This window comes from Phaseolus vulgaris, chromosome 3, assembly GCF_000499845.2.
Source record: "Phaseolus vulgaris cultivar G19833 chromosome 3, P. vulgaris v2.0, whole genome shotgun sequence".
NCBI lineage: Eukaryota > Viridiplantae > Streptophyta > Magnoliopsida > Fabales > Fabaceae > Phaseolus > Phaseolus vulgaris.
The window spans coordinates 41,681,000-41,707,184 of record NC_023757.2 but is presented as its reverse complement, the minus strand read 5'-3'; the positions used below and the strand labels follow the sequence as shown (position 1 = coordinate 41,707,184).

At 31.9% G+C, this 26,185-nt stretch overlaps 4 protein-coding genes across 4 annotated transcripts; 2 read left to right on the top strand and 2 right to left on the bottom strand.

Moving 5' to 3' along the window:
- Window positions 1–2,342: 2,342 nt before the first annotated feature.
- LOC137807797 (protein NRT1/ PTR FAMILY 2.8-like) lies at window positions 2,343–4,914 on the bottom strand. Its single transcript, XM_068608598.1, has 3 exons — window positions 4,756–4,914; window positions 4,457–4,674; window positions 2,343–4,038 (listed from the first exon to the last, which is right to left on the bottom strand). Exons 1-3 carry the CDS (start codon window positions 4,883–4,885, stop codon window positions 2,554–2,556), a joined length of 1,833 nt encoding a protein of 610 aa, XP_068464699.1. The 5' UTR covers window positions 4,886–4,914; the 3' UTR covers window positions 2,343–2,553.
- Window positions 4,915–6,617: 1,703 nt separating this feature from the next.
- LOC137807795 (LRR receptor-like serine/threonine-protein kinase FEI 2) lies at window positions 6,618–10,975 on the top strand. Its single transcript, XM_068608596.1, has 13 exons — window positions 6,618–6,985; window positions 7,245–7,383; window positions 7,472–7,543; window positions 7,636–7,707; window positions 7,815–7,886; window positions 7,999–8,070; window positions 8,155–8,226; window positions 8,608–8,714; window positions 8,842–9,015; window positions 9,111–9,443; window positions 9,670–9,924; window positions 10,259–10,392; window positions 10,482–10,975. Exons 1-13 carry the CDS (start codon window positions 6,901–6,903, stop codon window positions 10,701–10,703), a joined length of 1,809 nt encoding a protein of 602 aa, XP_068464697.1. The 5' UTR covers window positions 6,618–6,900; the 3' UTR covers window positions 10,704–10,975.
- Window positions 10,976–11,067: 92 nt separating this feature from the next.
- Window positions 11,068–13,738, top strand: LOC137807796 (uncharacterized). The gene is made up of 5 exons (XM_068608597.1): window positions 11,068–12,324; window positions 12,474–12,607; window positions 12,969–13,116; window positions 13,209–13,315; window positions 13,412–13,738. The coding sequence occupies exons 1-5, from the start codon at window positions 12,015–12,017 to the stop codon at window positions 13,451–13,453; spliced, it is 741 nt and encodes a 246-aa protein (XP_068464698.1). The 5' UTR covers window positions 11,068–12,014; the 3' UTR covers window positions 13,454–13,738.
- Window positions 13,739–22,419: 8,681 nt separating this feature from the next.
- LOC137807794 (homeobox-leucine zipper protein HAT5-like) lies at window positions 22,420–24,253 on the bottom strand. Its single transcript, XM_068608595.1, has 3 exons — window positions 23,764–24,253; window positions 23,295–23,686; window positions 22,420–23,106 (listed from the first exon to the last, which is right to left on the bottom strand). The coding sequence occupies exons 1-3, from the start codon at window positions 23,879–23,881 to the stop codon at window positions 22,630–22,632; spliced, it is 987 nt and encodes a 328-aa protein (XP_068464696.1). The 5' UTR covers window positions 23,882–24,253; the 3' UTR covers window positions 22,420–22,629.
- Window positions 24,254–26,185: the final 1,932 nt, after the last annotated feature.

Genomic DNA, 26,185 nt, shown 5'->3' with positions numbered 1-26,185 from the left:
GATTAGTGATGTTAATTAGCGATTAAGGAATAGGTAATAAACTTCTAAACATGATTTAACTCTATTATTTTATCCAATAAGAAAAGATCCATAATAACCATATAAATAGACACAAAATTCAAGAACCAGATATATCATTATATAGTGCTAAGAAGTGCCGAATACTCAATTTTGACTTGAGTGTCAGAGTGTCTTTTGCAAGTACTATCCGAGTTCGGACTTCGTGGAGACTGAGAGAGAGATTAGGAGGAGGAAATTACGGAACTTGCTTAAAGAGAAATAAAATTACAGACCAACAAATTGTTTTCTTGTTTCCAATTCATTCAATAACAGTTTATAAAAACCGTAAGAAATCATATAATTGATTATGTTTAAAAAAAAATTCAAAATGATTGATACAATCCAAATAATCGATCGTATAATATAATAATAATAATAATATAATATTTTAAACAATAAGACGTATTTATATATAAATAGTTTTATATAACAAATAAAAAAATATAAAAATAATAACTTTAATATCATAAATAATAATTATAATAAAAATAATAATAATAAAAATAAATTCATTAAAAAAATAATAATCATTTTTTTTTATTTTGTCAAAATATTTTTTATACATTTTATATTTAGTGGTAATATTAAATTGTTCTTATAATATATTATTGTTTTCTTTATTTTTGTCTTGTAATTTAATTTCCATATTGTATTTAACTATTCTATGTTTAATATTTAATATGTGTTGAATTTGTAGATCAATTTCTGTTTATTTTATGAAGTTTTAGAAAACTTATAATTTCAGTTATCTCTTATAATTATTTTTATTCAAATTTTATTTAATTTTATACTTTTATTTAATTTTACACATTTCATGTATTAATAATTAACTATATTTTATTTTAAAATAATTTTAACCACAAAGATAAAATTACCATTTTATAATTTCATTAATTAAAAAATTATAAATCACATTTTTCACAAGTTACAGATTTTTATATGTTGTCCCACGTACTAGATGTCACTCGCATCATGAAAAGATGTGTTGGAGAGATGACACATCTATTAAAGATTAAACCATTTCATAGTATATATGTAAGTGCAATCCTCACCTTAAAAGTTGGTTTTATGCGATTGAGTTAGACTTAAAGTCTTATTATTAATACGGTATAAGAAAAAAAATACTTTATTTTACACCTATATAATATATATTAAAATATATAAAAAGTATAATTAAAATAATAATATATTAAGTTGTTTGGTAGAAGTAATTTTTTAAATGGTGTGAGCTTATCGACAGTGTATTATAATATATAATTGTTGGAATACGTATATAATATATGGGAAATTAGAAATTTCATATTGGATCAAAACGAATGAGATATATTGTATTAAAATTTTAATTGAAAGTTAATATAAAATATTTTAAATAGATTATTTATAATTCATCATATTCAAATATTTTCTGTTAGTTATCGTGATCTCTTTTATATTAATTAAATTGAGTCTTAGTTTGCGACCAAGAAGGGGATTAGTCATTCAGTCTATGTGGGACTCTTGGTGAGGTTGCGCACAATAATTCATATTTTTTGTGTACCAACAAATCAATTTGTAAATGTAAATCAATATCTTCTTTCTTTTTCTTAATATTCTACAACTCTTCACCATTCTAATATCTGAATAAGTAATAATATTTTCACTAAATTTAAACATTATACTTTCAACCTATCATTCTCCTAAACACAATAATAAGTATTTAAATAAGTTTTAAAATCCAAAATAGTCAGGTCAATAGAAAAATGTTTTTATCAATAATGTTATATCATCACAAGGATATGTAAGTCTTATAGGCATAAACTCGCCTTGAAAATATTTATAATGTTAGAAAAAAGTCATAAATAAACTAACGAAAACAACCTGTATTAAAATTACTTATTTTTAAATTCATTTAATGCTTATGTGTAATATTAATTGATACAGTAAAAAATTACTTGAAAGATAAATAAAGATATAGAATAAAAACAAGTGTTTTAATCTTAAACAATAAAATGGTGCATAATTTAATTACAGCGATGAGGAGATTTTTCTTAGTCCACACATCTCAGAATATTTATGATACTCTTACATCATTAAATTGCTTTGAAGTAGGATAAGTTGAAATGCCATTGTAAAAATGGATCGAGAGTACACAATGGGAAAATGTGAATAAACAAAAAATGACATGTTTGTCTCTAAATGAGGGACAAGAATATATATATATATATATATATATATATATATATATATCTGAAATCGAAAGATACTTAAATTTGTGAAAGAAAGAGATTGTATCTATATAGATGTGAAAGAATAAAACTTTAGGAGCCAAAATTTGATTTGAAAAATCTAAACTATTATTTAATTACAATGTGTCGGAGACATAAGCATAAAATGTTAAAGAAAAAAAGCCACATCAAAACTAAATTTAAAGAGAAAAAAAATATAGGAAACGAATATACAAATCTAAAGAATTTGAATTCTTTTATTTTGAACTCCAAGAAGAGGAGAATATGGTCATGTTGCTGTTTGTGTGGTGCCTGTTATATCCAAGACCTTCTCCTCATCATTTGGTTCAGTTGATTCTCCCACAACATTTGAATGCTGTGGTTGTGCCTCTGTTTTGAAGTTGTCATTGTCACAATAACGGCATGCAAAGAAATTGAAGTAGATAAAATTCAAACCTCCCATTGCAGCAATGACATAATAGTAACAGTCAAGCCTACTCTGATTTAAATCATGACCCCCTACCCATGATGTTTTTCCATTGACAGATGTTATTTTATGGACAATATTGACAATCAAGGACCCCATGTAGTTTGCAACGGACAAGCTCAGAAAGAAGACTGCCCCAGCAACAGTTCTCATGCTCTCTGGCATTTTCAAGGTCAAGAACTCCATTATAGAGACAGCAGCAAAGGCTTCATTCAGACCTGATAATGCAAACTGAGGCAACAACCATGCAAAGCTTACTGGTGAGATGAACAAATCATATTTCAAAGCTGATTCACGACGTTTCTTTTCAACAATTGCTGCTACCAACATGCATAAGATGGACAACAAAATCCCAATTCTTATTCTTTGCTTCGTTGCCAATCTTGGAGTCTTTATACTAAGCTTTCCCACAAGGGGAATGTAGACACACTCATAAATGAATATCCAAGATGAGAGAGCTATCATTGATATAAGGTTCATCCAACCAGGAGGGATCTTGAAGTGGGGCCCAATGGACCTATTACTTTGAACAACTTGAAGCACCCCAAAAGTGTTTTGCTGGTCCATCACAATGAAGCAACAAATTCCTGCCAGCCACACTGGCAGAATTCCCAGCAAGCATTTGAAGTGTTCCACTTGTTGCAAGCTACAAAGTCTCCAAACATTCCTAGCCATGCCTTGCTCATTCAACTCACGAGGATTAGCTATTATAGCAGCCTTGTCAAGGAACTTGAACCTCTCTGTCCAAACAATCTCTTCATTCTCCAACTCTGCTTCCTCCGATGTGGAAGCAGGATTGTAAAAGGTTCTACCAGAAGCCTGTACGTTGCGTTTTCTAAAGGCTGCTACAATTACTTTAGCCATGTCTGAGAAAATGCTCCCTTGAGGCTTCTTGCAAATGTAAGTGTGGTGGCCAAGTAGGAAGATGGCTATTGAAAAAGCAAGACAGCAAGTGGGAATAGCAAAGCCTAAAGTCCAACTTACATTGGTTTGAATGTAGACAACAGTTGTGAGTGCTATAACAAGTGCAATGGTGAAACTGAAGTACCACCAATTGAAGAAGCTTTCAAGTTGTGCCTTGCCCTTCTCTGTTTTGGTGTCAAACTGATCTGCACCAAAAGCAATGTTGCATGGCCTAATGCCACCTGCTCCTATGGATAAGAGTCCAAGACCTAAAAAGAGGACTCCTAGCTGCCAGGCATGTGGAGATTCGCAATGAGGTCTGTCTTCGCAGGGATGGGGTCTCAGTTGATGTATACCTGCTGTTAGGGTTATGGTCATAATACCCTGCCAAGTACAACCCAAGCTTGTTATGTATATACATGATCTTTCCTTGGTTAATGAGAATATATAGCAATTAGAATTTTGAAACTTCAGTGTGTAATGTTCCATCATAGTCTTCCATTTTGTTATTACTTGTAAGTCTAAAACCAACCAATATAGCTTTCTAATTAACTCACAGTTGATATGATCTGTTACATTCTGATTTATCAGTGTATCTACAATAGAGTAAATATTTCATGTCGACCAATGAATAGTTGAGCATTTATTTTCTCAATTTGTCAGTACTTATTGGAAGGTACCTTAGGCATTGCTAGGATAAATTTTGCTGAGTTGTAGAAATTGACAATTGAAACATGACTCAGGAATGAAAATAGGTATGTGTAGGGAAAGAAGACAGGAACATGCATGTGATTTTCCTTACCAGAAGTGAGCTAATACTGCCAAAGAGGAGGGTCCGGAACCTTCCCAGATATGTATCAGAAATAAAAGCTCCAACTATTGAGAAGATGTTGGAGGTTCCATTCCAAATTTGCACCACATTCACCACATATACGCCACTGAGGTTGTATTTTGAGAGCAGGTACACTGTCAAATTTGATATCAAACTCATGGATGCCAATTTCTCGAAGGACTCATTTCCTTTGCAAATTAAAGGACGTGCGTTAGAACAATGAACATTGATATATTGTGAGGTAAACTATAAAACATGGATGAAATTACCAATGATGTATTTGATGGATCTCCACCCTCCTGCTTGTCTTGGTGAAGCAGAAGATGAAGAGGGTGGTGGGCGTGTTCGCTCATGTTCTAACTCTAGTGCATGAGAACAATCTGTCCTCAAATTCTCCATTTTTGTTAGTTCCGGCTTTGTAACTTTGGTTCTACTTGTTTATATATGTTATCAAAGTAGTTCCATGCATTTCCTTTTTTATAAGACCACTAATTAGAGAATAGTTTTATTTTATTTTTTTTCTTATGTCTGAAACTTTCAAAGATATTTTTGAGAAATTTTAGGTTATTTTCCTTAAAAATCTAGGATTAGGTGGACGCATGATTTGTGATGTAATTTGCATCTGATGGTGATGATTATTTTTGCATGGAAAGAGAGAGTAACTAGATTTGGAGATGATTCACGTGCCATTCATGTCTTTCTATTTTATTTACTTTTTTTAGCTTTTAATTAGTGAATTTATAAAATCTGATATTAGTCACTAAACCAGTTAGTTTCAGTTAGGATTTTAATAAATATCTTCCTACTACTTTGTGAAATATCTTATATCTCTCTTTGTCAAAGGATTGAGAAGTTTGTTATAATCTTAAATTTCTCAAGTCTTAAACAGTTTGTGACGACTGTTTATCTAAAGTGTATTAGAATTATTTTCTGGAAGAGTTTTTAAGACTATAATTACTTTCTTTAGTTTTTTTTTACAATACTAGTCTACTCTAGTTTGTCAAATGACTTTTTGCAGTTAGTCTATGGCTACATTTTTCATTCTATGTATATTCATTTTTATCCTATGAAATAGGAACTTCTGTTATTCATATTATCTTCAGCTCATTTTCCTTTAGTTTATCTTCTTGTTTTAATTATTTTTCAGCTTTGCATTTGTGTGTGTGTATATATATATATATATTTATTTTTTATTTTTTTAAATTGATTTAAACAATGGATCCTTTGTATAAAATTAAATTAAATATTATAAATATTATGTATATTATACATTGTAATTCCTAAACCTCAATCAATAAAATATTATGATAACAGTTTAAGCCAAACTCCGTTTCAATCTTTCACAAATAACTCTAGTGTTTGGTTCAATTTATTTTATAAATTATGAAACAGCTTTTATAAAATGAAATAGTATTTTTAACATATAATCTTTTCTAAATATACACTTAAACTATCAACTAACTAACCCTTCATCTTAATATAAATAGCATCTTACAGCAAAACAAGTAAGATTTATTAGAAATGATGTTATATGTTTTCTTCTATTTGTGTAAAAAACAGGTGGTTTATATAATTATTTCTTTTATTTTTATTATGAAAGAAAAGAAAAACACTTTGTTCTCTCTTATATTTTTTAAATTAAAATAACAAAAAAAATGATAAAAGTTAAACAGAAACAAGTAATGTAAGAGATGAACTAAAATGGAAATCAAATCAAAAGAAGAACATAGAATCCATCGAAATTCCATCTTATACACAATCTAATTAGGCACTTATTCCTTTTATTATTATTGTTAAAATTTAAAGATTAAATTAGATTAAATATGTCTGACATATATCAGACATGATAAAGAAAAATACCACGCGCTAGTCATATAAGTGTACTCCACTTGCTGATGTGGCTTTTCACTTCTCTTTCATTGGCTCTTACCAAGCACAATTTTGTTGACTTACTGGCGAGTATTCTTTACACCCCCAAACAGGCGAGTGGTTGAAGTGTTCTTTTTTTTTGAATTTCTGCCTGAACAACGGTTCCTTCAACCTGCACCACTTTTCATACCGATTTTCAAAATACTTGTCCTTTCCCCCCCCCCCTCTGCATAAAATATTACAGTAATTAAGTCTAAGAACCAATCAAATAAAGTAAAATATTGGAGTATCATAAGTGCACTCTCTTACCTTGTTGCATGGAATTATTCTCACTGTTTTCTGTAATATATATATAATAGTTATTTTGAGTTCAAAAATGGAAGTTAAAATCATGTAACACCTGGGTCTACATTCTTATCATACTCCCAACCCTACCCACACTTTTTTTCCTACTGAATCATCACTTTAAAGTCACACTGTCTTAGTGACAAGTTTCGTTTTCACTCATAGAACTTCAGAGTTCAAATTTGTTGAGAGATTGGAAAATGGAAATGGGGATTGTAGGGTGGAGTTCTCTGGTGATTATGCTGACAGTTTTCTGCCCTTCTTCTCTTGCTCTCACCCTGGATGGTTAGAACTATGAACCCCTTCTTTGTTTCTCAGCTTCAAATCCTCTTCTATGCTTTGTTTAGTTTTTTTTTTTTTTTTTAAATCTTTTTTGTCTGAGAATAAAAGCTTTCTGGGTAGTTTTCCGATTTCACCTTCTGCCTCCTACTTTGGGAGTTTATCTTTATCATTCTCTCTCCAAATCTCTGTGAAATGCTTCTCCTATGGCAGCTGGAGTTTAAAGTTGTGAAATTTAACTCTCGAACTTTCTTTCATCTGTTAGGTCTGGCCTTGTTGGAAATCAAAAGTACTTTTAATGATACTAAGAATGTGCTGGGCAACTGGCAAGAGTTTGATGAGACTCATTGTGCATGGACTGGTATCTCTTGTCACTCTGGCGATGAGCAAAGAGTTCGCTCAATGTATGCAGACAACACATGCACTGTATTCTGTTACCTTCTTTTTCTCACTTTCTCAGCTGAGTATGGCATTTTGTGTTTTGTTCTTCAGAAATCTGCCATACATGCAACTTGGAGGAATTATATCTCCCAGCATTGGTAAACTCAGTAGACTACAAAGATTGTAAGTAGAAAACATGTTCCTCCCACCATTGGTAAACTTGCACCTGAGACTTTTGTCATTTTCATTCCATTGAATGGCTTGTAATGAATCAGGGCACTTCATCAGAACAGTTTGCATGGAACCATTCCTAATGAACTTACCAATTGTACTGAGCTAAGAGCGCTGTAAGTATATGGTTCACTCCTAGAGAAGTATTTATCAATTTCCTAAAAATTTTGCTGCTTTTATGTTATGCTGATGGTGATGCCTCTCATCTGATTGTGTTCAAAAGGTACTTGAGGGGTAATTTTTTCCAAGGAGGCATACCGTCAAACATTGGAAATCTTTCATATTTAAATATACTGTAATTCCTATTCCCTTGCTTTTTGTCACTATTCCTTTATGATTCTTTGAACTTGTTTCTAGATTTTGTTTTTCAGAATTTATTTGGAATTTGATTCATAGTCTAAATACAGGGATTTGTCAAGTAACACGTTAAAAGGTGCTATACCTTCCTCTATTGGCCGGCTCTCACATTTGCAAATTCTGTAAGTCAGTATAGTCTAAACATCTCTTTCGTAGTGGTATTCATAACTTTGTGATTCTTTTTATGCTGACCCTCCTTGTCTTAGGAACTTGTCTACCAATTTCTTTTCTGGTGAAATTCCTGACATTGGAGTACTAAGCACCTTTGACAAGAGCTCGTATGTATTCTTTCCTTATTATAGTTTAGACTATATGTTGTAACACACGTGAATGGTGAAAATTGTGTGTCAATTTTTCACTTTTGATCTCTGAACTTCTACTCTCTATCTTTTTAATATGTAAAGTACAAAAAAAGTCATTTTTGTGATTTTAAGTTTTCTTGGCTGTTGTAGTTAGTTCATGCTATTGCAGACAGCAGCTAAATGTTCTTATTGGACATGAATAACGAGAGCTCATTTTGCATTAAGACTATAGTTTTGGATTTTCTTGTTTTTACTATATCAATCCTGTTATTAGGTTAATGTATTTGCACTATGAGCAGCAAGTTGATTTTATTATACCTGTACTTTTGTATTAACAAATTCATTGCATGTAAATAGGTTTAATGGAAATTTAGATCTTTGTGGGCGGCAAGTCCAAAAGCCATGTCGGACATCACTTGGTTTTCCTGTGGTACTGCCCCATGCTGAAAGTGATGAAGCTGCAGGCAAGTCACATCTTGGATTTGACTTTTCTAAATACTATCTAATTTACTCGATTTAGAACTGATATACATATTAAAGAATTATGGTCACTGTTTTGCATGATAATCCTTATCACTTCAATATATGCAGTCCCAGCCAAAAGGTCTTCACATTACATGAAGGGGGTGCTAATTGGTGCAATGGCAACAATGGGTCTCGCACTTGTCATGATCCTTTCATTCCTCTGGACTCGTTTATTATCAAAGAAGGAACGAGCTGCGAAGAGATACACGGAAGTCAAGAAACAAGTTGATCCAGGAGCAAGTAAGAACACTGATGTTTCAAATTTGACAATCTCCAAGGAAAAAAGAAAAGACAATTTCCTCTTTGTTCATAAATGCTGAAATAATCTGTAACAGGCACAAAACTTATTACTTTCCATGGTGACCTGCCATACACATCATCTGAGATCATAGAGAAGCTGGAGTCTCTAGATGAAGAGCATATAATAGGATCAGGAGGGTATGGTACTGTTTACCGAATGGTGATGAATGATTGTGGTACATTTGCTGTTAAACGGATTGATCGAAGTTGTGAAGGGTCTGATCAAGTGTTTGAAAGGGAACTAGAGATCTTGGGGAGCATCAAGCACATAAATCTAGTAAATATGCGTGGTTACTGCAGGCTTCCTTCTTCAAGACTCCTTATCTATGACTATTTGGCTTTAGGCAGCTTAGATGATCTCTTGCATGGTATGGTTCATTTTAATATTCACTGAACTATAAATAAGTCTGTTTTCCTATGAAGATGAGAAAGATTTTCTTGAAATTGTACAACAATCAAATTTAGGGTGGGGATCATAGGCTGCCCTTAAAGTATATTATCAAGCCTGTAAATTTTATAAAATCTATTGTATATTTGTGATGACTCGTCCTGTAGCTGTGTAATTTTCTAATAGTAAAGCAATCCTTTCTTCAGAAAATACTCAACAAAGACGACTACTGAACTGGAGTGATCGCCTAAAGATAGCTCTTGGTTCTGCCCGGGGTTTGGCTTACTTGCACCATGAATGCAGCCCAGAAATTGTTCACCGTGACATAAAATCTAGCAACATACTCCTTGATGAAAACATGGAACCACATATATCTGATTTTGGCCTCGGAAAGCTTTTGGTCGATGAAGAGGCCCATGTTACCACAGTGGTAGCTGGCACGTTTGGGTATTTGGCACCAGGTATGTATTTAGTACTTCTGGATCCTTGCAGATGGCCTGGTTATCCTTTGTTTTGGGATTTTGGGTGGAAAGTGGCCATATTCCATTTCATTCTTCAAATTTTCAATTGACCTATGCCAAATGTGATGAAAGAGTCCCGAATGATATGTTAGATAATTATTTCTAATGTATATTATGTATTAATTGACAAATGCTAATAAATGCTTAGGATACTATTCAATGCATTCCTCAAGTAGTCCCGTAACAAGACCCTATTAATTATTATTCAATAGTGCATCAAGTGATTTTTCTAAATATAAAGAGGTAAACTAGTGATATTTTACGTGTCTACCAGAGTATCTACAAAGTGGAAGAGCAACTGAGAAGTCAGATGTGTATAGCTTTGGAGTTCTATTACTCGAACTTGTAACTGGAAAGAGGCCAACAGATCCTTCCTTTGTAAAAAGAGGTTTAAATGTTGTTGGTTGGGTAAGCTTTTTAACTCTCAATGCAAACCTCTGGTAACACAGGAAAGTTTTTCGAACATAATGTACTAAGCTTTAGGCAATTCTTTGCAGGTGAACACATTACTGAGAGATAACAGATTGGAAGATGTGGTGGACAAAAGATGCAGCGATGCAGATGCAGGAACCCTTGAAGTAATTCTTGAGCTAGCAGAAAGATGCACAGATGGAAATGCAGATGATCGTCCTTCAATGAACCAGGTGTTACAGTTGCTGGAACAAGAGGTCATGTCTCCTTGTCCAAGCGAGTTTTATGAGTCTCATTCAGATCACTGATGACAAAAGTAATCCTCTCCAATTATGGATGCCATTGCTATTTCCACTGCACCATTTCGTGTGTCCCTTTTCCTTTGTGTGGCATTCTAGATTACTTCGTAGCAAATGTGAATAGATCTGTCAATTATCTGAAACACTTGTTGTCCCCTTCAAGAACTAAAGGGACAACTTAGATATTGCAGTGGGTTTTTGTATTTGGAATGGCCTCCATTCTAGCTATATGAAATGTTATCACTTTCTCATACAATTTTGGCCAATTAGGCATTCTTAAAGGTGAGTTTTTGGTCAACTATTTCCGAAGACAAAGTTAGTTTACCTTTGCGCAAAAAGAGGCCAGAATAGTTTCATTTCATAAATATGCGTTATTGTCGTCTCTGTGGTTCGGAAGTACCTAATAAATTATTTTCTAAACAAACTCGAAAAACACAACTATGAGGCTATTCTGTTTATCGACACGATTCATCCCCAGTCTCCCAACATTAAGGATACGTCACAGCTGTTTATCAATATAAGGCAAACTTAAATCTCAAATTCATTTCACCGCTTCCTACCTTTTTTTTGCCTAATGGAACAAAATTCTCCAGAGATTCATAAACTCATCGGGAACTCAGTTGGAGTCTAGAAAAATCTTGTGCAGATTGATAGAGTTCGTTCCTAAGTAGGTCACCAATTTTTAATCATTCATACGAATGAATAAATCGAATTCCAAGTTTATCATTATTTTAGTTTAGTTTAGTTTTCTTGAACTGTTAGTATAATAGTTTTCTTGGTCAACTAATTGGTAACTAAAAATCATCATATGTATGATTGCAAAAATTGGCATTCTTATTATAAAGCTTTAATTTTGAGATGATGGTATAAAACATCTTTTAAACTTAATCTTTCAAATTAATTTTTATTCTTGAATTAAAAGCCTAGGAGTACATATATGATTTGGAAGCAAGAAAAAAAGAATCCGAAACTTGGGCTTACAGTGATGATTCGAGAAAAAGAAAGCAAGTAGAGGTTGGGTGAGGTAGTAGTGGTGGTGGATGAGATAAGATTGGGTCTTGTTTGGTTGTCTTGTATTAATGTGGGGATGCAAAGTTATAGGTAGTTAGAGCATTGAAATTAAAGTAATAAGGAAACAAAAAAGAAAAGGTAGTTTAATAGGAGTAGCTTGGATGTTCTTAACGGGCGCCCTTTGGGTCTCTTCAAAGCTTATTCATTTTTCAACTCTCGACGCTCGTTGCTTTTCCATCACCCTCTCTGGTATTTGATAGAGGGACTTTCAGAATCTAAGCGATCAATCCAAAACTGAAGACTTGAGAAATGAGTCAAATGTCATCTGGAATTGTTGCTGTTGCCAATTTTGGCACCAATTATATGCTCCCATTATCGTTACCTTCATCATCTTCATTTGCTTCCTTCTGTTTTAACACCACCATCATACGCAAGGGAGTAGTGTTGGATTATTGGGCAGCTAGGAACTGTAATCATAAACATATTCAAAAAGGAAGGAAAAGAGGACATGGGATTGTGGCATCAAGCAACGTTGCTTCTCCATCTATATGGGATGATTGGAAACCTCTCAAAGCCCCTTCCTCTCCTTCCCTCAGTGACATTTTTTGGCCCTCTGCTGGTTAGTTTTTTTCCTCTCTCTCTCTCTCTCCCTTGTTTGTTTTCAGGAAATTTGAACCCATAATTTATATTGAACCACCCACTGTAGGATCTTCCTAACTATACCAATTAGATTTGGTGCAATCTGGTAATTAAAAAATGATTCTTCAGGGGCATTTGCGGCGATGGCAGTATTGGGAAAGCTGGATCAGTTATTGGCACCAAAAGGACTCTCAATCGCATTTGCACCATTTGGGGCTGTTTGCACTATCCTCTTTGCCACACCCACTGCCCCTTCTGCCAGGGTATGACTTGCTTAACCAATTCAATGCACTGTGTGTCTAAATTTTTATACGCTCTTGGACTTTTTCAACTATTACAAATGTTCATTTTTTACCAATTACAAGTGAAAAACAATTTATCAGAATCTTGCTTACTCACTAGGTTCGCCTAGTTGTTAGAGTCATATGTTTAGACCTGATAGTGGTCATTGTAAAAAAAATAAGACTTGTATGTTTTCGGTTTAGAACATAGATAGACCAAAAACAAAATCACCCCACAAAATCCTTGGTCTCTTAGCATGCTGTTGCTATGCATATCTTCAGGCAATCCTGTGCTATCTCATTTTTTACTTCAGAACTAAATAACCCACATGTGATTATGCAGAAATACAGCATGTTCATGGCTCAAATAGGTTGTGCAGCAATTGGTGTTTTGGCATTGACAATATTTGGACCCGGATGGCTGGCCAGGAGTGCTAGTATTGCAGCATCGGTTGCTTACATGATTTGCACCAACTCCGTTCACCCCCCAGGTATTTTTTCTTCAATGTTATTTTGTTGTCGTTTGATAAATCATTAAGCTTCCAAAATTTGCTGGTTAACTTTATTGCAATGATACATATAGCTGCTAGTATGCCGTTGCTTTTCATTGATGGTCCAAAGTTCCATCACTTGAATTTCTGGTATGCTTTGTATCCCGGGGCTGTGGCATGCATTCTGCTTAGTTTGGTGGTAAGGAATCTATTGTTACTTGAAACATACATTACTGCTGAATGAATTATTCATTGCAAAAGTTTGCTAATTGGAAGACCCCAAATGTTTTTTCAGCAAGAGGTGGTTATATACTCGAAGAAAAATTTCAAATTTTGACCGCTGCTCTGCACACTGATACATCTCTTCTGTTGTCTCTTCTAATGTAATTTGCCGAAGGGCCAAGAAGAACATTCTTTTATTAGTATCATAATTGTAAGTAGAGAGCATCCTCAAACCAAAATAAACTTGTCCTGGATTTTCCTTCATGATGAGGCAACTCAAAAATGGAAATCAGATGGATCTTCTCAGATGCAGCATGGTATTGGTCTTGCAATTTGTTCATGGAGTGTATTTGATCCGAAAATTATTTTACAATAATGACTTTGACTTGTAAACATTGCATATCGAATTGTGCCTCCTTTGTGAAGAATGAGAAAAATCCTCCACCATCTCCCCCACCCTCTCCCCACTCTCAAAACTATGAAAACAAACACAAAAAAATACTTCCTCCCTCCTCCCACTTGGAAGCAAACACACCCTTAGACAGTCCAAAGTCTAACATACATATACATATCTAATAAAAGGGATCTAAATCATCAAAAGCCGGAACAAAGTGCGGTAAAATAGTGACAAATAAGTGAATAACACAGTACATATCTAAAAGCATCGCCTGTTGCATCAGTCAATGCCTGCAAATTTCTTTGATATCTTTGCCTAGGAAGCCAGTGATTGGGCCAAAATGGGAACGCCTATTCCAAAAGTTGCTCCAATAATGTTAGACTGTTTCTTCCACTTTCTTCCACTTTCATATGTTTTTATGCCACCCCATACAAAACATGAAAATATCTTTTTATTCTTTTTGTGTCACCCCATATTTCGGATTACATAATTCGGAAGTTACTTTCAGAATCAAAAATAGCTTATGGATTATGTAATCCATAATATATTTTTAAAGAATGGTATACTAGATTATATAATCCAGAAGTCTAGATTTGAGAGTAACTTCCGGATTATGTAACACATTTGAAAAAAGACTTCTGAATTACATAATTCAGAAACTAATCTCATTAGAAAAAACTTTTGTATTATATAATCTGGAAACTAATCATGCTTCTGAAAAAAGACTTTTGGATTATATAATCCAAAAACTAATTACAAATTTAAAAAAAAACTTTTATTCCAGAATATTACATAGGAATTTTTTAAAATATATGTTATCCATCCTCATCTAAATGACTTCCTTGTGGACTTAATATGAACTAGAAGGACACTGCACAGCTTAACTTTCACTATAAGAAAAAACATTACAAAAGATTATTCGTATCCATTATCAACAATCCCTATGCTTTTTTTTGTGTTTGTGGTCAGTGAAATAATTCCTATTCCATTTTTTTCAAAGTTATTTTTAAAATAAACTAATTTATAAAATAAGGTATTCTAAACTTGTAGTTGTAAAGGAATGATGTAAACGGCTAGTGAAACATGTATAATTAAAAGAAAAAACTGTCTATAAAAAATTAAAATTCAATGACAGTGATACGATTATTTATTTTTTAATAATTACTTTAAAAATTATATGTAAAATAGTAGTTTCTAATGAATGAAGAAAGTAATATTTTTACTAATAATATATTAAAAGACTTAATACATTTCTTATCTCTCTACATTGCATATCTAACTATGTGAATCTAAAGACTTAAATCACATTTTGAATTCACGGAAGACTTGTAGAATTGAAATCCAAGAACCATAACACAATTAATCATAGATTAAAATTAAAGTGTAAATAGTGAATTTTGATTAAATGTAAATGTGAATATAAATGATTGGATAGGCTAATGAGAAACGGGAAGGCAGCACCATGTTCCAATCTTTATCCGATACGATACCTGTGCAATTTGAACAGAAGCAAAGAAGAAGAAGAGTTGAATGAAAAAGGTGAAGGGGTCTACAAACAAGAACCCACTAACCCAATTACAGCACCCGTGGCATGGTCTCCTAAAAGTTGAAACACAAACTCCCTTTTATTTTATTAGGGGCACCACAGTGGAGCACATTGACTGAGAAAATGGTTGTTGATTCTGTTGTGTTGCACAGAATGGAATGGGTTGTTGGTGTTAAGGTTCGTGAAGACGCTATCAGATTCTGTATTGTAATGCGCCAATTGTGATGCAACAACCTTCTTAAAGTGGGATCTTAAACATCACTCATTTTCAGTTCTATTTAATTGCAAAAATTCTGGATTGGTGAGTGCCTCATAATTATGCAACACTCCTATCTCAAATAGCAATATCGCAGACCTTGTTAATTAGGTCAATAAATCCAATCATTGATTAGGGTCTCATTTCTCAAGTGATTTTTGTCTCTATTTCATCTATACGCATTCTTTAGCTTCTCTAAACCAGAAATGAAAAGGGGAAATAGGGGCAAATCACAAACCTGAGTTAATGCGATGCATGAGTTGATGCACCACAAGGAGGAGCCCACAGATGATGCATCAACATGAGAACTGGTGTCAATGGATAGAGTTTGGGTTGTGTTATACTATCCAAAAAGATTGTTTGCTTAACAATAAGAACATTCTTTTCACAATCTTTATAATAATATTTTAAATTAAAAGATAAATTAAATATGAATTTATTAAGTACTTGTGCGATGGTTAACCATTTATGGTGTTATATATGAATTATTTTACCAAAATTCAATTCTCATTTTTCACAAATAAAGAGTTATTACTTTTTTTTTTTACTTATATGTATGAGTTATCACTTAATGCAGAAGGATGGAATTTAATTTACGACTAACTTTTGATATAGTTACTCCCTTTTAACTTTTTTATTGTATATTTTCTCAACAATTATGCATAGAAAAAGTAGATAAGCTAAACATTATGTAACTGTGGAATATTATAATCACGATTTACTTATATTTTGAAAATTTACAGAGAGCAAACAAGTTATTTCATGAGAACATTTAAGTAGTGTTACTCTATCACAATCTCTTCATATTACATTTTATTAATCCAACTATTAAACGTTATTATGAAGTAGAATAAGTCTTCAAAATTTATACATTTTCAAAAATACTTTATTAAATAAAGTTGTATATTATAATGTATAGAAAATAAAGTTACGGTGAGAAATTAATGGTTTTTTAATTGTTGATTTTCATTTACTTCATCTATTTTGCTGACTTTTAACACTCAAACCTATTTAAATATTTGTTCCTTTTTCAGACACATCATAGGAGAGGTATTTCTGCTTTAGAAACCAAAGTCTATCTACTGTATAAAAAAATTAAATATAAAATTGAAAATCCCACATTCAATGAAAAGAAATGAAATAAATATTCACAAATTGATTGTATTAAAAAATTAGATTGTGCAGTCAGTTGTAAACCAATAATTTAATGAAGGAATATAAAAAATATGGTTAACTTTTCATTTGTTCACATATTTGATCGTACTCATAATATGCACAATTATTCAAAAGTATACTTAGAAAGCTAAATTTTTTTAAAGATTACTATTTTGTCGAGAAAGCATAATTATTTCATTTTTAACTAGGGTTAGATTTATTTTTTTCTTATACTATAATATAAAATTAGTTTTTCTTTTGTCCAAATTTTAAATTTTATATTGTAGTATGAAAATGATTGAATTGAGTCTTTGGTATGTGAAATTTGTTCAATTTAAAGTTTAACTTTATGAATCCATTAAAAGTATTTACAATACACATAATCTTGCAATCAAAATAACAAGAACAAAAATTAACAGTTTTTGAAAAAAATTAACAATTATTTTACACTATTTTAATCATTCACACTATAAATATCTGATGATATAAATGTTTAAAGTTTAAATTAGGAAAAAAACTAAATTTATGTCATAATAATAAAAGATAAAAACATATTTAACCCTTGTAATTACTACTTTGTGATAGAAATATATTATCATTTTTCTGATAAAAAAAATATTAACATTGTTTTCTAATTGAACCAATTATATTATTTGTTTGATATCTCCTAGTGATTTCAAACTTGGAATTTTGCACATCCTAACTATTTTGAGATGCTTTTTTACTGGATTTATTTTCTAACTCCAGAATAATCTTAGAAAAGTATCATGTTTAAAAGTTGGGGAAAAATTCGAAGGTGTTTCTTTCGTATGGTTCAACTCCTCAAGTCAAATTATGTCTTTGTTGCTGTGATACTAGTACAACCCATGAAGTCATAAAACCAAATTGGTGGGTGCTAAAATAGACAAGACCTTATTTATGTCCATTGCCCCTTTTTTCCCCTTTTTTTAGTGTGTTTTCTTTCTTACTCACATGAGGGTGTCTATTGATGTCAATCCAAGAACATTTTCTGCATATAACTCGATTTTGGACAAGATGCTTGGAAGATTATCTTTTTGGATAAAGAAAACACTTCTCTTTTAACTCTCTTAAATTCGATGTTTTCTTCCATTCCTATGTTTTTTTTATCTCTATTTCAAAGCACTTAGAATGCTTAAAAATATCTCTTAATATATATATACACATTTTGTAAAATGTCATATTTTGTAAGTATCTTCTCTCACGATACTTTTCCGATCACTCCCAATTTTTTAAGCACACTATAAGTCATAAGAAAAAAACTAAATCCTTGGTTTTGATTTTGTTTCTATGTATATAACTTCCTTTGTTGTGTTATGTAAAGAAAATTTAAAGGAGTGAGAGGTAAGAGGACACTGTCGTGAAGTACTGCCAAACGACCTTACAATGGGTCCAACGAAAGCAACACAACCTATACGTGTAATCTCGTGTCATGTTTAAGGTTAAAACGTGGCCAATATTTTTAAACATGCTTTATTATTATTATCACTCAGAAATTTGCATAATAATACCAGTTTGTTACGTGTTGTGTTCCGAGAAATCATTATCTTTTTTGAGTTTCTGGGAAGATTGTCTGTAAAGAATCATTTTTTTATGAAAATGAGAAAATAAAATACAATTAATTATGATTTAAATACTTGAAATTTTGAATTTTAAACTAGAGAGAGAGCTTGAAATATGACCCTAATCTTTCTGAAAATGGTAGTTTAAATTTTTGAATGATTGGGTTCAGATTTTAACTCTCTATTCATATAATTTCATCTTCAGTAATCAACCATCTCACACTTCTTTCCTTTATTCATGGAATTTAAAACAAAAAAATGCGCCATAAATCAATGCCAGTGGTGTCGCTCCTGGCCCTCTGTCTTGTCATTTCTTTTGATTCCTTCATATTTTTCGCTAAACGTACAAAATTTTCTCTACATTATCTTATAAGTCTAACCTATTTTAAAATATTGCCAATTAAAATTTATCATTTTCAGAACCAGGTCTATTTATAAAATAAATAATTGAGTGTATGTACGACCTTACCAACACAAAATCATGAACCAACATGGTGTGTTCATCAGCTGACACGGAATCATTATAATGAACCAGAATAATTTTAGTAACATTTTCTTTTCATTCATCAAGTTTTAACATGACATTTTCTTCGAGAGGATCAATCAAATACCACTCAAATTAAACTCACAATCACATTAACTATACAAATTTATTGTTAATTGTAATTGTATTCACATGTGTCAAATCCGATTAAGTGATATTTAGGTCGATTGGAAACTGTGAATTTAAATCTTAGTTTCATTGACTTTTATATATATATATATATATAAAAGATTAAAGGATTGTAGTATAAATAGATTGTAGTATTTCAATGTATCATAAACTTAATCTCCGTTGCGTATTAATAGATTGTTTATAGATATTCATATTCAAAACAATAATAATGTATCAGTATAAATTAATAGAATTTTGAATAATTAATTTTTATTATTGAATTAGATTACTCTCAAAATCCAATAATAAGATGGATATTTCATATATACCAGAGAATATATATAAAAAAAAGATAAATTTTACATTAGTTAAGAGATCAAATGTTTTTTACAATGTTGTAAATTTGAAATCAGTTATACTCTTATCTGAAACAATTATTTTATCGGTATTAAATTAAGAAAAAATATATATGATTTATGAAATAAAAAAATAATCACTAAACAAGTATGATTTGGAGAAAAAAAGAGGAATTTGAGTGCTTGGAGAAATGTATTAAATTGGCTCACTTTAACAAAGGCTTAATGATGCTTATCTTTTGGGTGTAAGTTTATACAGTATTTATATAATAATAAGAGGGGAGATTTTTTACGTGGTGGGTTCATAGAGCATCGCAGAGTAAAAGGCACGTGGCAGGAGAGGTCAACGTCGTGTGGGGCCCACGTGATGTGTAGATTCCAGTGCGGAGTTTGCACAAGTCATTTGGTGTGGCTGCTCTTCAATCTGGCTCGCACCTCTTCATTTTCCCCCCTTTTTTGTTTGACCGAAGAGGAGAGGAAAAAAAAGGTGGCAGGTGGTGGCATGGTGGCCGTACACGTGGTGCAATCTAGGTGAAGGCCTTGTGCTGTGTGGTGCGGTTGACCCGGTTGGTAGGAAAGCGTTTTGAGAAAACAGGGCGTGTGGCAGCTTGTGAATGGATCTTTCTACACGCCGTAAAGCATGGACCTTTCCTCACGCAATTTCTTTCCAAATACCAATCAATTAAATTTATAATTAACATCAGAGATTAATATGAACAACATGTTGACCCTTATCGCAACCATTCTCAGCCACTAATTTCAATTATTCTACCATTAACGTCCTCTTCTCTCCTCTGTTACACTCTTCAAAATAATCATATTTATCATCATCGTCATCACACACCCTAGTTTTTGTAGCCTTTTCTTTTACAACTCCACTATTTACAAAAACTCCCAGTACAAAATTAGGAACAGTAAAACAGATAAAATATTAAGACACTGCTATTCTTTCAATATTTATAAACACCATTTTTTTATGACCTAATTTTTCCTGTCTATCACTTTGCTTCCGTCTCTTGTTATTCTTTTCAAAATTCAACTTATACATGTGACTGATGTTTAATATTTGCATCGGGATTCTACTATTTTTACTTTATTATAGTCAAGAGATTCAACACATATCTTCAATTTTACTCTCTTTTTTAAGTAGACAGTTAATATGTTTCATAAAAGATAAGTACACTTAATTTATGAAGATTTACATTATAACTAACTAATGAAAATATAAATGATGTCGCGTGTGTACGTACGTACGTGTATTTTTTGTAAATATAATTATTTTTCCAAATAAAAATATCACTTTGGTTTAAAATCTTCCTTAAAAGTAGTTACGTATGTATTACGTGAATTAATTACTGTTTTATTACTTTGATTATCTGTTTTTACCTTTGGGGTAGACATGCATTTTCTTGTTATGTGACAAAATTCATTTTTTTTACTCAAAGTATTTAATGTAGTTAAATATTTATTCAAAGTCAAGAGTACTGGTTAAGGAAAATTAGTTCTCAGTAACTTAATCAATGTGATATAGCTCATTTTGATAAATTTACATTTTCTATATACAAAAAAAAAAATACAAATATTAAAGATATGTTATAAATTATTGACATTTATTTATTTTATTATTTTACTTTTTACTAAAAAAATTATATTGACTAAATTATATACTATTTTAAAAAATAAATAAATTATTTTTATCTAAAATTATTTTTATTATTAATAAAAAAATTTAAATTAGTCTCTAATTAATTACCAAACTAATCCTAAAAACACATCTAATACATATTAATCCCATGTATGCATTGTACCTTATACACAAAGCTAGTAGTCCTAAAATCGGATGCATATTAAACGTTTTTATTTATTTATATGTAAATCATTGCATCATTATTAGTTCAAAGCATTGAAGAATGAATGCTTTAGCTTAAGTTTCTTAAGCCATATAGTTATAACCAAAAAAAATTCAATGAAAGAAAAATTGAATGTTTTGTTATTTTGTAAAATAAAAATAAGTGAGTATACTACGAAGTGAACTTTAAGCCTAACTCAACCCCATAAAACCGGCTCGATAAGGTGAGGTTTGCACCCACTTATATATATACAATGAAAAGCTGATAGAAGCTCGTGCGTGGGACTATATATTATGGGTGGTCCGATAGCGGCTCGATAGGGGGTGGCCTGATAAGCCCAACAAATACTCGCTAGGATAGGCTTGAAATGGCTCTGATACCATATTACGAAGAAGACTTTAAGCCTAACTCAACCCTCATAAAACCGGCTTATAAGATTGAGGTTTGCACCAATTTAGTCGATGTGGGATCTCCAACAGAGTATTTGATAAAAAAAATAAATTATTTTAATAGTACGATGCTTACACTCCTTAATTTATGCTATTCAGAGATAAAATATATATTTTTTTCATTTTCTTCAATTATTAATATAGATATCTAACTACCACTAAATTAGACCAAAGAAATGATCACCTCAATCCATATATTCCTCTTTTTGGAAAAAAAAAATCCCACTCTATTATAATTTTCGAAGACATTAATAAATTAATATTTATATTATTACTATGAAATTTCATATCCCAAAAGGAGTTGGTTACCTGGTTTAATAATTTACTGAGGTAAGAAGGAAGGGAAAAAAACGTTACAGGTGAAATATAAATAATGATTTACTGCGTTGTGTTCTCTTTGGTATTAAAGAAATGGAAAGAAATTTTCCAAGATGCGAAGGCTCTCACAGATGTTCTTGATATCACGAGTATTGAGTAAACGAGAAGAGAAGTCGGTGATCCTCGTTGAATGGATAGCCAGACATTTTTTACCAAGTCATAACGAAAGTGACACTCCTTCTGTCACAAAGATTAAATGCTCTGAACTTGGAAACAATTGCAAAGGTGCAGGCAAGTCAACTTCCACATGCAGGGTTGCTTACCAATCTAAACAACAGGGACCCAGAACCCAAGTGAAGAAGAATCATACTCACACATCACAGTAAACACTGTGTATATATATACATTCTTGGCCTCTATACCAAGAAATTGAGCTATGTTTGGATTTCTTATTATAATTTTGTCTCTCCCATTTCTTCAGCTTTTCAATTTAAATTGCTTCATTAAACTAAATCCAGATTTACATTCTCAACAGGAAAGCATTATTTAATTACATTGGAACCAACAGTTTCATTACAAGTAGCAAAATGCGGCAAAAACCACCATCTCTATCCTAATAAAGCTATAGTGATTGATCTGACTTATTGGCCATTTATGAAGTCTTGACTAAAAGTGCAAATACTAAATAAACACTACACACGGCACAGACACAGAAAGATGGGAGAAAACTTAGTACTCCCAGTTCCAAAGGGCATGATCTTCCTCCGAGAATCCAAAATTACAAGAACTTTCCGTGGGGTCGGAGTAATCGGCATCTTCAAGTTTGGGAAAGAGGTAGGAAGGGTACAGACTCTTGCTGAGGTTGTCTTCTTCATCTTGTGACATGTCTGATTGATCAGGCTCAAACACATAAGAAGAATCACCGTGCTCTAGCACTGCTGAGTGAACTCCATCCGTGTAATGCGGGCTATCGGAGTCCAAAATGTCACTCCTGGCTGAACTGATATCTTCCTGTTTGCAACCCCCAACAACGCAAGAAACTTTCGATCCTTCACCCTCCGAAACTGAATCAAGTATAGGCCTTTGGGGTGCTTCCTCATCCTGTTCCTGTTCCTGTTCCTGCAACCCCTTCGTTCCCCTTTCACCCTGCTTCAACTGCCCCTCTTCTTTCTCTCTTGCAACCACCTTCTCACTCAGGTGCGCCACCTGATTTAACCAAAACGTCACACAAATTAACTCGTCAGCCCACAAAATAGAGTCATCAATTTGTATCAATACATGAATAAACCAACATTAAGTTATGGATTGTTATTAAGATCAAACTTCAATTTCGATATAAAAATAGTTAAAGAAAAATACTCATTGGATCCAAATTGAGTTCTCGATTTAATTACCTCAGATTTCAACTTGTCTTTCTCCTTGAGGAGGCTTTCGTAGTTGGCCTTGAGACTCTCAAAGCTGTCATGCAGAATCTCGTAGTCCTTCTCGAGCTGTTTGGTCCTCCACCGAGCACGACGGTTCTGGAACCAAATAGCGACCTGTCGTGGCTGCAGACCAAGGTCTTTGGCTAACTTGGTTTTTCTCTCGGGTTCAAGCTTGTTCTCTTCCTCGAAGCTCTTCTCGAGGAACTGAACCTGGTTGGCAGAGAGACGGCGCTTCTTCTCAGGCTGATGAAAGTACTCGTCCATGCACTCATCTCCATTCTCGTCTATGTCAAACGCGCGGAAGAAGGAACCATTACACCCCTTCCCTCCTTCTCCTTCGAAACTCATCATGGATCTCGAACCTGAATCAAATAGCAAAAAGTCAAACACAGTGTCCATGAGTGGTAAAAAATAAGGAGGGAGGGTAATTATTACTGACCAAGAAAAGAAGCAGTGGAAGAAGAGAGGAAGAGAGAATCGAGAGGTTGGGAAGTGGGAGGAGCGGTTTGGTTGCGAAGGAAGGTAGTGATGTCGGAAAAGGCCCTTCCAGCCGCCATGTGAGGAATCGTTGGTTACTCCGACCTAGTTGGATCTGAAGGTGCCATGAAAGAAAGGTGAGTAGAGGAGTTAAATAATTGAGGTGAGGATCTAAGACTTATGGCGGAAGAAGCTGGTGATGATGATTTCCGTGATGTGCGAGGTGTGAGAACAGCGGCAGGGCATACCCATCACTCAGAACCCCAACAACGACGAGATACACCAATTCCAACACCACAACGGAAGAGACAATCCCGAACAAGAAGAGAAAGAGAGAGAGAGATATGGAGACAGAAGCAGTGGCTATGTTTGGAGAACACAAGAGTGTGGCTTCGGTTTATAACAACACCCTTCCATGGAAAGAGAGTGTGGACTTACCATCATGCCCTTTCGTTTTAATCTAATAAACTATCTTTTATATGTACAAATTCAATCATTCCAACTAATTTTCTTAATACATCTTAAAAGTTAAAATATTTTTAATTTAAATAATATATGTTCGAACTACTTACTTAAGTTGTAAGAAATTAAACTGTAAATAAAAAAAATGTAAATTTTATGAGAAACAAAACTTACTTAAAGTAAAAACTGGAGATGGTATAAATGGTTTTTCCTACCAACCTTTGTGTTCTGATATTTGTCTCCCCTCTCCATGGGTAGATGAGACCACGTGAGTTTCTGTGGAAAGCCTATTCCTCCTTAATTACCCTTCCCACAAATACAGTCAATTTTATCTTTAACATTATTTAATCTCACAATTTTTTCAACCATTTTTTTAAACTTAATATCACAAATAAAAAGACTTGGAAAAAAATCACTAGTACATAAAAATATATTAAATAAAGTATAATTTTATTTATTTATAAATAAATTTATCCGTATGAAGAGTTTTATTCATTATTAAATTTCAAGTGCATTCTAGTCTGTTTTTAGAATTCTTTATTATTAGGTATAATCTATATATATCGTTTTTGTTAACATATGAGTTTTGGTCTACTTTTTTCTTATTTTTTTTTTTAATAATATTTTTTTTATGTGATGACAAATGATTGTTGTTACTTGAAGTATCAGCCTAACTGAAATGTGAAATAGCATAATGATATTTAACATGAAAACTTTATATATATATATAGCATAATGATATTTAACATGAAAACTTTATATATATATATATATATATATATAAAAGTTCAACTGCCACTTATTCACATTGATACATTGATTAAAATCTAGTTTGAGGGAAACAATACTTTTTTTTTAATTTGTAAATTTTATTGTTTAATTAAGTGAGAGGAAATAAAAAAAAATTAACTACAAAAATATTTTGTAAGTTTGTAAATAAAAAATATTTAAAGGTTTAAAAAAAAATTGTGTTCAGATTCGTTTTTTATGAGATAATGTGGAGGTATAAAAGTATATATAAAGATGTCATGAATGCTTATAACTGGTGGAATGTTATCAGTTAACAATGGTAAAGACTTATTTATTTTTGGTAAACGCTAAAGTAATCTCATAAAAGTGATCTGATAAAAAATATTAAATAACTATTTTTATGTACTTTTTATTATGATTTTTTTTCACTATACTCTCTCGTTTGGATTTTAATGAAATTTTTGTTCTCTATCTCTAAACAAATTATTGTATTAATGTTAAGGAGTCTACTTTAATTTATTAAACACGTTAAATTTCTTTGACATGTGTTAATAAAAAAACTTATCATATTGATTAGAATAACCATTTATTCTTTATAAATTCTTCTTTCCCGTTATAGGATGATTCTTTTGATTCGTTAAAAAATATATTGTAATGTAGTTTAAATATGATTATTCCATGTTTGATTTAAAAAAAATACAAAATGAAATGAAAAATAGATAGTATTAATGGCGGCGTATATGGTGGTGAGGGTGACTATTGCTATAAAATTACAACTAAATATACGATTTTTTTTCTCACCTCTCTAAATTTATATAATTATCTTACTATCAAATAACATATATATATATATATATATATATATATATTTATATATGCAGACTCATATATTATACAATAATAATGTTTATTACTTATTAATTTTTAAATAAATAATCTCTAATAATTTAGTTGGTGTATGAATAAGTTTGAAAAAAAAGGATTAAAATAGATAAAAAAAAATATTAAATATTTTAAGTTAAGAATATACATCAAAGTTAATTTATTATTCATTTATCTAAAAAAATTATCTTTTAAATTTCTTTTCTTCTAGGTCATGTATTCCTTTTTAAGATCCAACTTCACAATCGCTAAGGTTATCAATTAGAAATTAAGACTAGTCAATCCAAATT